This window comes from Pygocentrus nattereri, chromosome 16, assembly GCF_015220715.1.
Source record: "Pygocentrus nattereri isolate fPygNat1 chromosome 16, fPygNat1.pri, whole genome shotgun sequence".
Lineage (NCBI taxonomy): Eukaryota > Metazoa > Chordata > Actinopteri > Characiformes > Serrasalmidae > Pygocentrus > Pygocentrus nattereri.
This window is the reverse complement of record NC_051226.1, coordinates 20276403-20290667: the sequence shown is the minus strand read 5'-3', so window position 1 is coordinate 20290667 and position 14265 is coordinate 20276403. Positions and strand designations below refer to the sequence as shown.

The following is a 14265-nucleotide window of genomic DNA, read 5'->3' as shown; positions in this document are numbered from 1 at the left end:
GCCTTACAATGCCCTGCATGTACCTCACTGCTGTGAACAGATACTTTTTACTAAATGCATTGTGGCACAGGAACACATAACTTTCACCAATAATTTCTGTGAAGTAGATTTTAGAGGTGTTAAACATTTTAGACGTCTGGTTTGTATCACAACCACTTTGAATATTTCTGACTCAGTTTATCTAGAATTGAGCGTTTCCCATCAAACTGCACAGAATTCCCCATTATTCAGAGTTTGGGTACAGACTTATATTTAAAGTATTATCCATTGAACTAAATTGTGCTAATAATGACATCACTTTGGGCTATACTTAAAAATATTTGTAAAAAAGAATCTCCATTCACACAGTTTACTCTTACATCTAATTTTTGGTGTGTAAATTTAAAGTTTTAGCATTTTAACCATTAACCTTTTTAGAACAGAGGAATATCAAGAAGAGGATCTTTAAAGGCCTAACAAACTTCAGCCGCTATGCTAAGTCTATACTGCTATACTGTGATATACAGCAGTTCTATAGGAACTTTTTGGTCCTACTCAATATGCTTTTTTTCTTGGTAGCAACATGTGCAAGGTAATAATGTTTTTACCTAAGAGAACACCCTGATAACAACAAAGCTTCACAAACCAGGAATTTATAGCAGGGTTGCCCTTTGAAAACCACTTGTATCCAAGGCCAACGTACATAATAAGTAAGCTGGTGAAAGCAGCACAAAGCAGTGACCGTGTAGCAATGGAAATAGCTGGATGTGCTTATGTTTGGAGAAAGTAAAGAAAAGCCTTTATTGTACAATCTGTTAGTTACCAGCTGTTAAAAGCGGTGGATCCATGATGTGAGGACAATTTACAGGACTAGACGCAGCATATTACGCTAACACTAGTCCCTCATAACACTTATTAGAATAATAACCATATTAGAATAATACTGTCAAGCAAAGCACAAGAATTCATAGACATGAATGTGAAGTCAGATTTCTTTCCTCCCCAGTATCAGGCCCTAGACATCAGTGAAGCTTCATGGGAAGTTTTTTTTAGAGCAGAGAGCAAAGTGGATTTCTACATTCTTCATTCTTCTAAGATCTTGTGGCTTTGTTTTCGATTTAGCGTCCCACAGCATTTCAAAAGTAATATCAGTCCAAGAAAGACTGAAGATGAAAGACTCTAGACATCCAGGCTGAAACTCTAACCGCCTACATTCAGCACAGCCATGTTTCATATCACTGAAAATTTTGCTTCTTGTAGAATCAAACTGGATTTGCTCTAATGACAACACACATGGTGCATGTTTTCTGAGATCTCACCTGCTAATGCAAATCTGAGGCCCATTCTTCAAACAATTTTTCTCAAAATGAGCTTTTCTCTAAAATTTCAGCTTCTAGACTACCTATGTTCCTGATTTATTTGACTAAAAAGCACCTGAAAATGTTTTCTAACAAGGCATTGCTTCGATAAACATATAAAAGATTCCAATAATCTGTTAAGTGAAATCCTTTCTCTGGACTCTCCTGAATGATCATCCAAAGGCTAACTTTAAGGTTTCTGAGTGTGCAAAAGATCGCATTTTAAGTGGATAATCTGTCGTTTGTGTATCTAAATGTAATTTTCTACCAAAAATCGTAATTGACTGTAATTAACTGGAATTGTAAAACTATAATTAACTGAAATATTTAATGTAATATCTACTTTTTTTTTTTTAAATATTCATCTGCAGTGTGGGCAGTCATAGGCTGGAAGTTAGGGAACCAGCCTAGTCACCGGAAGGTCGCCGGTTCAATCCCCTGAGGTGTCCTTGAGCAAGACACCTAACCCCCAACTGCTCCCCGGGCGCCGTGGATTAGGCTGCCCACCATTCTGGGCAAGTGTGCTCACTGTCCCCTAGTGTGTGTGCTCACTAGTGTATATGTGGTGTTTCACTTCGTGGATTGGTTAAATGCAGAGGTGAAGTTTCCCCCATTGTGGGACTAATAAGGGTCGATTAAGATCTTAATCTTAAGGTTCTCACCTTAAAGTGGAAACACCCTTTACCAAGTGAAGCTGACTAGTAAGCATATTTTAACTGGCAATAGTATAAATAAGAGAGAACTGAATTGCCATTATGCACATTGCTTTGATACAATTATGATAAGACATGGGCACCCATTACAGTACCTATCTGAAAGTACAGTCAGCCTTACAAGAAAAACGGACAACAAATCGTTCAACTTTGTTTATTCTTATAATAATATTATCTTCTCCAGAGAAAGGCAACAAAACACAGACTCATTCCAGTGCAGCACATTGAAACCAACCAGCAACTCTTAATAACACTACAATCCACCAATAATTACTTAATTGGCCCTTAATTAGCTTCTGATATATGACCCCTGCAGCAGGAAAAAAAACAAATTGTTTGGGCTGAGAGTGCAGAGATGTGATTCACCTCTAGAGCACTGAGGGTTCAAGTCCGCACTTCTTTTTCAGACTGGAAAAGACACATTACTGTGATGTAGACTTTATTGTGGGATAGAGTATTAGAACCAATCAGAGCATGATAAGTGAATTTCCAAATTCAGCTATGGCTCTTCTGAGCGTGCCTAGCAGTTCAGTCTCAAATACTCATCACAAACTGTGTTGTACATTCAGTGTGTCAAACCACCAATCTTCTCTCTCTCGCTCTGTTCATCACCAGGTAACCTGGAATTGAAAGTAAGAAAATCAAGTAATGTGGAGCTTTACCATAGATGGTGTCTGGGGTTAGGGAGCAGGGTATAGGGAATTACAGCGTGTTGAGACAGTAGCTGGTTTGAGTTTGTAATACAAGAACCACCAGCAAACAGTTTTCATTAATGACAACGACTTCCTTTCTCCGTCACTTTACTCTTCGAACAGAATACGACTGGGGATCAAGAAGAAAACACAAAACTCGGAACAAACAAAATAGTCACAAATAAAAGACAACAAAAGTAGGTGCGGGGTGATGTAAGGACAGAAAACCCAAACCAAGAAAAAACACCTCCTACCAAAAAGAAGGCCCTCAAAACGTCTATACACACAAACCTCCCCCATCAACCTGTCCCAACCCTCTAGTATCATTTACAGTCTTTAAACTCTCCTCTGCCACGTCACTGAGCTTGTCCTCTGCTGTCCACTGTCCCATGCAAAGTTTGCTTGACCTCCTCACTCCCTATTTTAGGGCTAGAGCCCCTCACATCACTCACAGTTCAGTCTTTTCCTGTTCCGCCGATCGGGTTAAACATGCTCACAGTTTTAGTTCATTGGCGATCTTGGAGGCGATGTTTTTGAAGGCAATGGAGGTGCCCGCGATCCGTTTGAAGCGCACCCCATTGAGGGAAAGACGGGGCAGCTTGCACACCTCCATCTCCCACTGGACGAAGTCATCGCGGGATGGCTTTCCTGACATGCAGAGGAGCATGAAGCGCTCACGGAGCTCATACTCGCAGTTGTTGGAGTCCAGAACTTTGCGGATCTCCTTCATCATCTCGTTGGGCTCCATGGAGGAGGTGGTCTTCATGCTCCAGGTGAAGCGCAGCGAGCGGGGCTTGGTGTCCTTTGAGGACTGGGTGGACGAAGGCGTACTGGACACGGGGGAAGAGGAAGACACAGAGTCTTTGTTGTCGTCACCCGCTGAACCCTGTGTACCTTTCTCCATCTTGTCTGCAGTGCTCAACATGGGTCTTAAGTGGACGTGACGAAGAGGAGACAAACAGGAAAACAATGTCAACAAAAGGAAGCAAACTTATTTATTATGACATCATATTCTGAGATTGGTTTAACTCATTTACTTGACCGAGCAAAGCTGTGGCATGTCGGGAGGTATGGGGCTGAAGTGGACAAGCACAAACTACCAAACATCCGATTTCCAACACAAAAACACTAAATCTTCTCACAGAAAAGCATGGCTAATTAAAAAAAAAATAATAATACTAGGTGGGCAAGGTTGGGGTGGGGGGTTGGGGTCATCATTACAATGCAAAACTACAATGCAGTCAAACCCAGCCCTGACATCCTCTAACATTCTGTAGTTTAAAAAAGAAAAAGAAAAAAAAAGGAAAAAATGTATACAAAAACACTAACAATACAAAAAAAATAAAGTGAAATCAGCGTGATCACAAAACTGACGCATAAACCAGGGCATTCAGTTCTGACTTGGGAGGGCTTCTTTGCTTCAACACACCTTATTAAACTCTAACTGCTAGGTGTAGCTGTGTTAGGGGTGCACACTACACGATTTTAGTCCTATTTTTCAGTTGCAGCCAATTTTTTTGAGATCTGCGACACACCTAATGTGAATGGTCCAGTGACCAGTCTACTACCAATCACAGACTGATATTTACATTTACGGCATTTGGCTGACGCTCTTATCCAGAGCGACTTACAGTTTGATAATTTTTTTTACACAGGTAGGCGGAGGTGGTGTTAGGAGTCTTGCCCAAGGACTCTTATTGGTTTAGTGCAGGGTGCTTACCCAGGTGGGGATAGAACCCCAGTCTACAGCGTAGAAGGCAGAGGTGTTAACCACTACACTATACCAACCACACCAAGCATGCTTAAAATTCTTAAAAATGCTCTCTACGAAAAGTAACAAACATTAATCAGCACTAGACAATCAGAGCACAGGAAAACTCAATTTTCCCCAAATACTGACAGAGGCTGCTGCTCACCTGTTTACCACCTCTATGGCTGGGTTTGGAGTAGCCTCTTAGAGTTAGTAGTTACCAATCTCCCTCTTGGAGATCTACTTTTCTGCAGAGTTTAGTGCCAACTAAACTAAACTAAGGGCTTTTGAAGTAGTTAATTAACTGGAGCAGTTGTTGTAGACGGGCTGAAATGAGACTCTGGAGAAAGGTATATCTCCAAGTCCAGAGTTGGTGACCACTGCTTTGATTCTATATTTGTGGCAGCTTTCTCCTCTGTGCTAGCATAGGCCACATGTGTTCTGTACGGACCCAGGAAGGAGGAGAGGTTGTAGGGCTGCGGAAAGTGAGAGACGACTCCTTTTTTTCTTTCTTTTTTCCCCCCTGCATTAGTGCAGAAACACTAAAAAGTTTCTCAAGCTCACTTTTGACACATGATCGACATTTCTAGCGGTTACTTCCGTGAGGTAGTGGCATTTTGTCTTCATGCTCACTTTGCCATAGATCTCTCTAGGGGCTGCAAGTGCTTGTTTAGTATGTACAGTGCGACATCAACAAACAGCATGCAAGAGCTAGATGTTGTGCAAGGGGAGCAGTACAGCAATTGAGATTTCTAAAATAGTGTAGCCCACTAGGCATTAGACCAGAGAAATCATCAAACCTGAGCCCTTCTAGGAACAGAACTGAATATCCCTGTTGTACATTTATGGTAAAAGCACGTAGACAAACAAAATGTCCTCTTTCATAATCATTAGCGTAGTACTACTAATCTAGTAGTGATAAATAGTTAAAATCAGTGAAATTTAATTGGCTAGGACTTGATTGCGTTTCAATTAAAAGTTTATTCAATAATGAAATAAATTTTAAAAATTATATCCACTTCTACAGAACTAACAAATTAGATCCAAAGTATTGATGGTATTAAAAAAAGTTTTTATTTTGTTAAGATCACCGATCATTACTTAATTGATGTCCTCACCTGCTGGCCTCATCTCGACCCTCTCCCTCATACGGACTCCTCAAAGAAAATCGGCACAAGTTTAGTCTCTTTTGTTCATGTTTTTTTTCCCACTGGCTAGTTATAGAACATTTCTCTCACTACTCATGGCTACAAGCTCCTAATCTGAGAGCATGCTCTTTTTGTAATCCTCTACCCTCTTCAATAAACACCACTTAAATATTTTTAATATCATAAATTCATTGAGCATGTTCAGCTTAAAACTGTGCTAATAAATAACCATTACTGTATTACAACTAAAAGGAACAGATTAATTATTTCAGTGTTTTTAAAAACAGACATTAACAGCCTTTAAAATAAAGAGAATTAAAGGACAAACATCTGCCCAGAGAAGATCAAGAGCGGTGAACACTTCCAATTCCTTAGACACAAGTGCACAGAACGGTGGAAGCAGAAGACAGAAAGCATTGTCTTACAGTCCCTCCACCACACTTACAATTTAGAACAGCTTCTCTTAAACCCTCCAACCCTCGGGGATTAGCACACTCACACTCCGCTACAGAAACCACTTTTTTCTAGATATTTGTTCGTCTACCACAACCATCTGTCCATTATTTTCCAAAACCACTGCTTGCTAAAGCAATTAACCAATGGCCACGTCCCAAAACATGACACAATAAATGTTAAACGTACAATGTGTGTGTCTCGGAAATATCTAATGAGAAAGGCCCTCATTTATTATTTTTTTTAATCTCCTTTTATTACAGGTTGTGCTCTTTTGGGGCAGACTCATTTACACCTTTTCAAACAATTCTGACAATTCTGCAGGAATATTTTTCTACGCTTGTTTCTACACTTCCGTAGCTCAGTTTGAGAAGTTGGATTTTCTGCTTGTCACAATCCAAGTTATTCCAATTATTAAATTTAGACAGCAATTCATAGAAACTTACTCCATTCTTATGTCCAGTTTCAGTCCATTTCCTATTTATTTTCCCCTGTAACGGCTTCCTGACAGCTACTCATTCTTTCCAACTCACAATGTTGAGTTCTCAGTGTAAAGACAAACACCTGTGGATGTTTTCAGATCTGAACGAAGTGTGAAGCTTGATTTTCTCCTCTCTCTTAAAGAGGAAAGTACTGATGTTGACAGGTTTAGTGGTCTACCAGGTCTTGTGCAGTTAGCAGTCCCATTTTTTTCTGTTTTCTAACTCCAACAAGAGGTCACTTCTAAAAGCCAGTCTTCCAAAGAACAATTTCTGCATAAATTCTTTGATGTCATGCAACAAATCTCTCCTACTTTTGTGTATTTCCTCCTGGTAGACACATAGGGATCCAGATGTGCATGTACAATATCTTAACAAGGTGGAGGGAAAGCACACCCAGGGCAGCGGGTGTGTTGAAAGACAATCCCAGCACACAGACAAAAGCAGCACCCCAAAGGTTTAGTGCAGCCATTAGAATATTTGAGTAACAGACCATACATAGAAAGAAGGGAAAGACTTGTTCTAGATGGCTCTGGAATTTAGGCACAGCCTACACCCTGTCCTTCCCTGCCAGCCTGTGTGTGTGTTCAGACAGACTTAATTATACAGTTATTATACACCTGAAACACTTGCTATGTTCATGTTATAATAAAACTATTTAAATTATTTAAATATGTGGTTGTAAGTGCACCTACATTGGAAACTGATTTAAAGAGAACTCAGCAGTTAATTTAATCTTGATGCCACTAGACGCAGGGTCCTATTAGGTTTATTCTAAAGCTACCAAGAAACATGTAGGAAAAAAAAGGTTCACCAGGTCTGTATTTGGATGGTAGGTTCTATGACCTTGAGAAGTCAGGCGTAGTGTAGTACTTAACTGCATTGCAGAAGAGTTGCGTGAAAACAGCACAGACTAGAGCACAAGGAGATCATTCACAAGATCTAAGGCATAAACACTGACCAGAGACCACAGGCCCAGACAAAAGGAAAGCGGGGATGAGATGAGTGGAAAGGGACTGGAGAAGGAGGAAGTGGAAGAGGAAAGGGCTGGCAAAGAAGCAACTTGGGCAATGGAAGCAGGGCATTAGTAAAAGGCAAAACCATGGAGAGATGTCCAGCCTATGTTTAAAAAAAACCCCTTAAACCAAGACACAAAAGATCACAGAAAGAAGGAGGACAGAGCACAAAAATATAATGTCTTTGGGATGACTCAAGGGTAGTGTTATTGCCTACCTTCTGGGGAATCTGAATGAGAGATTTCTACAAGAAAACAAAAAAGGTGGGGAAGAAAAAAGGGGGGAAAGTATGTTCTCAAATGTGTGGAAAAAAAACATAGCAAATTTGTAAAAAAAAAGAATAGAGCCTAAATACTCCCAGGTGGCCTGTCAGGAAAACAAGTTACAGAGGGGCAGCATGATCTGAGCAGTGTGGAGAGCACTTAAAGTGTTAGCTGGAGGGCACAGAACAGGATAATGGAGTCATATTGGGGGATGAAGTTGTGATGACAGGAGTTATGTAAGGCCAATTAAGAACACAGAAGCTTCTCATGTCTGTCTTTATTACAAGATTAATGAGATTAATTTTGTGGGTCCAAAGTCAAGGTTAGGTTCATTATAGCATTTCTCACACTGAAACCCATCCCTGCTCCAATGGCCCTTCATTAGGGACCTGATCTTAGCCACAGATATCTGTGCCGCTCCAAACCAGCTCGTCCTGAAAGAGGGGAGTACTGCAGAAAGGTCAACAGGCCAAATGGGTGCGCTTTAACATGCATCCTCTCATGTGAAAATAACAGATAATGAAACCATTTAAAAGGAGCATTGCACACAGACTTGACTATTTTAATTCAATTCTTTATGGCAAAATATCCAGCAAGAATTCAGTCAGCGCTGCCCCTTTATAGCAGGACAAATTAAACTAGCAGTGATTTAGCACTCATGTGACTTTGGGGATAAGGTGGTAATAGGCCTCCATTACAGCTGGGTCAAGCCAGGGGGAACCATAAGTGTCCTGTAGCAGTAGTTAGGACTCAATGAATACAATTTCAAACCAGAACTGAACACCAGAATTTACAACAGTTGTCAGTTGTTTGATATCCACCCCCTTTTTTGTTGCAGTGCTCAGATTTTATAGGTTTTAACTAAAGGAGGCATTTATGTTCCTGACCTGCTTGCCTCACTGCTGGCTTTTGTCAGGCTACAGCCTGTATGCTTGTAGAGTACAGGCTAAATTAGCTCCCCACTATGTACTGACATTAAAATGCAGGATTTTGTCTGTAATGCTCCTTTAAGTGCACTACGCTTTTGTATAAAACTACCATCCTACTATTGAGAAGACATATCTTCATTAATGGTGTAGTGCCACCACAGACTCTGGTTTTGAACTCACCTGCGTACAAATTTGGAGGTGAATTTGCTGAAAATGCCTGTACCAGTGCGGCGAGCCTGGCTGTTCCCATGGGAGAGGGAGGGGGATGCTGGGGGTCCGTTGTAGGCTGAGGCGTGCTGGTCTCGTGTGGCTCTTTGCTGGCCTGCATGGAAAGTGCTTCTGCTTGTCACTCCTCTGGGGAAGTTGGTGCGGTCTGGTGCGATGGAGCTGCTTATGTTGTGGGTTGAAGGAGACACCACTGGAACTCTTTGTGGGCCGGTGCTGTATTATTATTATTTTTTTTAAACATTCAGTAGACATACATAGATCAGAAGATGTTATGACAACTGCCTGGTAGCCAGGCAAAACATACTTATTTAAATTCTAAATCTGTCAGTTATAATGCCTTGATAAATAAAGAGGGATAACTGAACCAAGTATTATGTGAAATGTCCACACACTTCATGCTGCCCTTGGTGATGGAGATTTTTAATAAAAAACAGCCAATGTTTTCAGCTAAATGCTTCCCACAGAGAAGGAAACACAAATGCAGTCACCCTTTTAAAAGACCCTACTGGTATTTTTATGTCTTCTTAATAACTTACTGTTTCTCTCAAACTGAAGTCAACCAAAAGTAAGGCTCAACTTCCTGTTATTTGCTATTACAGTGTGGGAATTAGAGCCATCAAAGTTAACAGGTAAATAATTTGGTAACATACCACATCATTATTATTAACAGCATTAATTTTTTTTTAAACCTTAAAAAAAAAAAATCAAATGTGAATAATCGAGACTCATTATTTTAATAGTCCTGGTCAGAACAGAGGAGCCAAGAGAATTGCCAGTTTTACAAGACTGTGTTCAATTAGAATCTCTCACAGCAGAAATGAGCGAGAGGTTTGCGATCGGTGTTTTAATTATGTATTTCTCTAAGTAATAATTGTGCATTCTTACACTTTTAAGAGTGTGCATTCCACAGATTGACACTGCTCTGAAAAAGTCAAATTAATGCTCTGCACAGCACAAAAGAAGAAAAGAAAAGAGCTCTGCTGTTTTCTGTTCTCTCCCTTTACCCAACCATTCCCTTCTTTGACAAATAGCATAAGGGAAGAACAAAAGCAGCTTGCCAAGTTGATGAGCAAAGACTAATGTCTAAAATCTAATATGTAAAGCATTCAATGTTACATTAATACTTTAACTCTTAAATATATAATGTTTTTATATATACTTGAAAGAAACATCAGTGGTTTTATTTTCTTCAGAAAGTACTGCTAACCATTCCATGGGGAGAACATCTGATCTAGGTGTTATAAAGAAAGCAGCTGTGGTGTACCACAAGCATGTCTGTATTTCATACTGTATAACACCTAGATTTCAGATAGGATGCATGTGCAAATGTTTCACAGAAAACAGTTTTCAATGATCCCTCTCAATATTTCAAAGCAGTATAAACAACTCTTCTGATTTTTTTCTAAAAATTAAATAAACACTGTCTTTTTAATCCTGCCATTTCAAATCATCACACAGCATGTAGTTACTAGCATCAAACAATCTATATTACAATGGATATTTATGGATGCTTTGCTTTTTAATTCCACTTTTAATAGGTTTATGGTGGCATGTATCATGAAAGATCAAAACACAAATCAGTAGTCAAAGCCCCAATCAGGAACAGCTGAAACAGTGCCACCTCTGGATTAGTGCAGGATTTAAAGCCTTACACAGAATGTTTGTGAAATCAGTCATTATCAAATAGCCACGAGGATGAACAGCAAAATGTCCAACAGAAGTTTTCAAAAAGAATGTCTCTTCTCCTTAAATCGTGCCTAATCCTCACCATGCCAGAAAGTTCTAAATATTCTCCCTTCTAAACCAACTCTGAAACGGCCACTAATGAACCAAGACTTCCTTTTGATCTCCAGGTTTCTAAATGGTAACCATGATTTACATATGAAACAATCATAATTTAAGACTGAATGTTAAATCTGCTGGAATAAATTCATGCATGCAATCTGGGGCATACTCTCAAATCCAGTGGAATGAAGCGTAATCCTGGGAGACAGGGTTTCTGAGACATGGCTTCATGTGCCAGGCCAGCGATTTAATGCCATGTGACCAGCCATGGGCATAAACTCCACTCACCGTGGAGTTCAAACCACTCACAGTTCTCACTAATTCACTATTTTAGGATTCGGTCCCCATCATTCGCAAAGAACACAAACTTACTGACATTTCTCATGGAGTTCTTGTTCAGTTATATACGCTCTTTTAAACACAATACGCATGCATTTGAGTGGTAAGTCAAGGCAGGTACATCCACACTATTAATGGAATAAAACTTCAGACAGTGTTACTCGTTTGCTTCAAAAACAACTCAAGTCACCTATTAATGAACAATAGTGAAAACCTGTTGGTTAGCATGCACAGCTGTGACATAACTTGGCTGTTAGAGCACAAACACAATGGCTTCAGAAAAGGGAACTCAAGTGCAGCAAACTGCAGCAAGACAGGTTGGGGTAGGTTAGAGTGTGCAACTTGAATAAGAACAGAGTTAACATGTTTGGTGTGTCTGTACAGAGGCAGGTTGATCAAACTGATTGACTTCGACCAAGAGAAGAGAGCTTTGAGTAGTTAGGCAGCCTCAGCTAACAGAAACAGCAGCCTAATTTCTGAGGCTGGGGACACTGCAGCAGGCACTGACAAGCGTGTGAGATGAGAGCTAAAGCATGCCCTAGAGTGGTGCAGTCTGAAGATAAACTTCACACCACGCATGCACATAGGCAATGTTACGGGGATTAGTATACTTTTACACTGATTCAAGGCCATTAGTGCTCTTTCCCTTACAATGGATACATGTAGGAATATCCAAAATGATTTATTTTACCCTAGATCTGAGTCCTTTAATACAGAGTATTAACTGATGTGTCAAAAATTTGTATTTTTGTACATGATACATCCACATAATAAAGATTCAATAGGCTACCAAAAGCTGATTTTATACCAGACATGCAGCACTGACATTACTTGTGAAAATTTGATGTGTAACATGAGCATGTCTTTTTTTGTTAGAAGATAAATAAAATAAAATATAAAAATACAACAAATATTTATAATATAAAAATACAGTAAAACTAAATTTAATAGGGAGAGAGCTCAGTTTTGGATGTTTTTTAGCTTGCCAGTTAGTCATACTTGTGCTGCTTAGTCCTGTTTCAATGAACTGCTCTCAGTAAAGAGTCAGGTTCAGCCCTACTGGATTTCCACACTTCAGACATTTAAAATACTTGTCATTTATGAAAATGTACCTCACTGCAGCAAGTGCTTCATAATGTCTGATAATGTCTCTACAACAGTGAGAGAGAATTCAAAGAATATAAAAAGGACCAGAAATGGATCGGGCTATATCTGACAAGAACGTAGCAAATTCCCAATTCACTGAAATATGCCTGGACTACCTTGTTCTGATAAGATCAGGACATCCCTAGTTAGGAGTCATTAGGGATTTGGCAAAGGAAGAAAGGTTTCTAGATCAGTGTAAAAGTTCTACTTGGTGGAAAAGGAGTGATGGGTGAAGGGGGGGGGCAATGTCATGTCAGTCAGTTAGCATGGAGCAGGAAGTGCATGGTGGAAGGGGTTGCTGAGGATATAAAGGGGTCAGTGGCACTCCAGGGACGGAAACTCCAGCCTGGACAGGGTAGTCCACATGACGGAGGACTAATCAGGGCACTTTCCCCCCAGGCTGCTCCTACATTTCAACCATAAACTACTTCTCTACATTGCACTAAAAGAAGGAATGAAAAAAGCTGTAGTTTGCAGATGATGGCCAACCCAATCTCTGAAGTTTCCACTAAAATTACACTGCCCCTCTTTCTCTGCCCTGACTGAATGGCTCTGTTTTCACCAGAACAGCTCTTTGCATATGGCCCAAAGTATGGGCTGAGCTGCCACTTGCCTGGGCCGATGTGCATGGAGGTCTGGGGGGTTGGGGTGGGCCGAGGTGGACAGGGACTTGTGGTGGCGGGGGCAGGAGGAGGAAGAGGAAGTTAGGACAGCAGCTGCCGAGGCGGTAGAGGCGCGGGACCCTGGGGTGCTCAAGCTGAGGGAGAAACATCCACAATAACCCTCTCCTCAAACCCCCTCAGAAAGGGGGCAGGAGTGGGGTGTGAAGTGTACAGGTTAGAGAGCTGATGGAGGTATGACTGCTGGTTGAGGGAAGGGTGGAGGGATACAGGTTCACAAACTCAAAAATCCAACACTAGCATATTGCGTAACAAAGCTCTAATAATGCAAGCTGGTCTTCACAGGCTCCTAGGTTGGCTGGAAACATATTACTCACCAAGGACTTTAGTGACTGTCAAAATGAAGACAAACTTGAATTATCTCAGCAAAGCAAATGCATTATCAGAAGCAAAGCATTAAAATCAAATCAGGAGCTTAATGAGTACACTAATAGATCAGCTATTGATTAAACAATAGGGTTAGGCGGTATCCACTTTCTTTTCATAGCTTCAAACCATCTCTAAATATAAGTGTGGTATATAGTAATACCAGCACATAATAAATGAGTTAAATAGAAACAGGAAGTGATGAAAAAGTTCTGTCATCTCATTTTACATTTCAAAAAAGAAAATCAAATAAATAGCTCAGTTCACTTACACAGCCATGAATTAAGTGATTGTAATGCATGATTTTCAAATCATAATTCAATAAATGTAAGAACATAGCAACACACGGTAAATATTAAAGGGCCCATATTATGTCATGAGCTCAGTCAGCATAAAACAGCCAAAATACAACCTGTTGTGTGGTTTTAGGAGCTATAGCATGTCAGTTTAAGTTAATTATAGTTTAGCTAGCAGGCCAAATGTGCCACACACCACAGTATAGGCCCCGTTCCAGCTAGAGGATAAAACATTCATATCTCAAAGTGGAGTTAAATGATTGGTGTTGAAGTGACAGTTAAAATAGAACACATTCAGTGGCTCATGTAGCTGTTGGGAATCACTAAGCCATTCTCCTGCATAATTTTTCTCAAGTATATCCTAGACCTAATTTATCAGCACATCAGATGGAAAAAAAATAAAAGTAACTGGCACCATACAGCAATGAGAACAATTTGGCTCTATGGCAGCGGGCAACAGCATCTGTAAAGTGATTAGATGGTACTTAATTTTTAGATGGGAACGCATTTGAGAAGTGTCAATCTTTAGTTACGACTGTTCACGTAAATCCAGCAGACCAAATGTGGAATAGATATTTGACACTTACTGCAGAATATCTTATTACCATTATACCGCCCAACCCTATAAGACATGTTAATCAGGTC

General features: G+C 40.1%; 1 protein-coding gene across 13 annotated transcripts in view; it reads right to left on the bottom strand.

Annotated features, from left to right (window-relative positions):
• Positions 1 to 2188: 2188 nt before the first annotated feature.
• mark2a (MAP/microtubule affinity-regulating kinase 2a) overlaps positions 2189 to 14265 on the bottom strand; it is a 45550-nt gene continuing 33473 nt past the window's right edge. For 4 of the 13 annotated variants that reach the window (XM_017698763.2, XM_017698764.2, XM_017698769.2 and 1 more), the window contains exons 15-19: positions 12892 to 13035; positions 8961 to 9221; positions 7806 to 7832; positions 5611 to 5649; positions 2189 to 3671 (exon numbers count right to left, since the gene is read on the bottom strand). In XM_017698763.2, coding sequence (XP_017554252.1) covers positions 3236 to 3671; positions 5611 to 5649; positions 7806 to 7832; positions 8961 to 9221; positions 12892 to 13035 — 907 coding nt within the window. In that variant the 3' untranslated portion in view covers positions 2189 to 3235. The remainder of the gene's footprint in view (positions 3672 to 5610; positions 5650 to 7805; positions 7833 to 8960; positions 9222 to 12891; positions 13036 to 14265) is intronic. The other 9 variants (XM_017698765.2, XM_037546184.1, XM_017698766.2 and 6 more) reach the window with 6 other exon arrangements.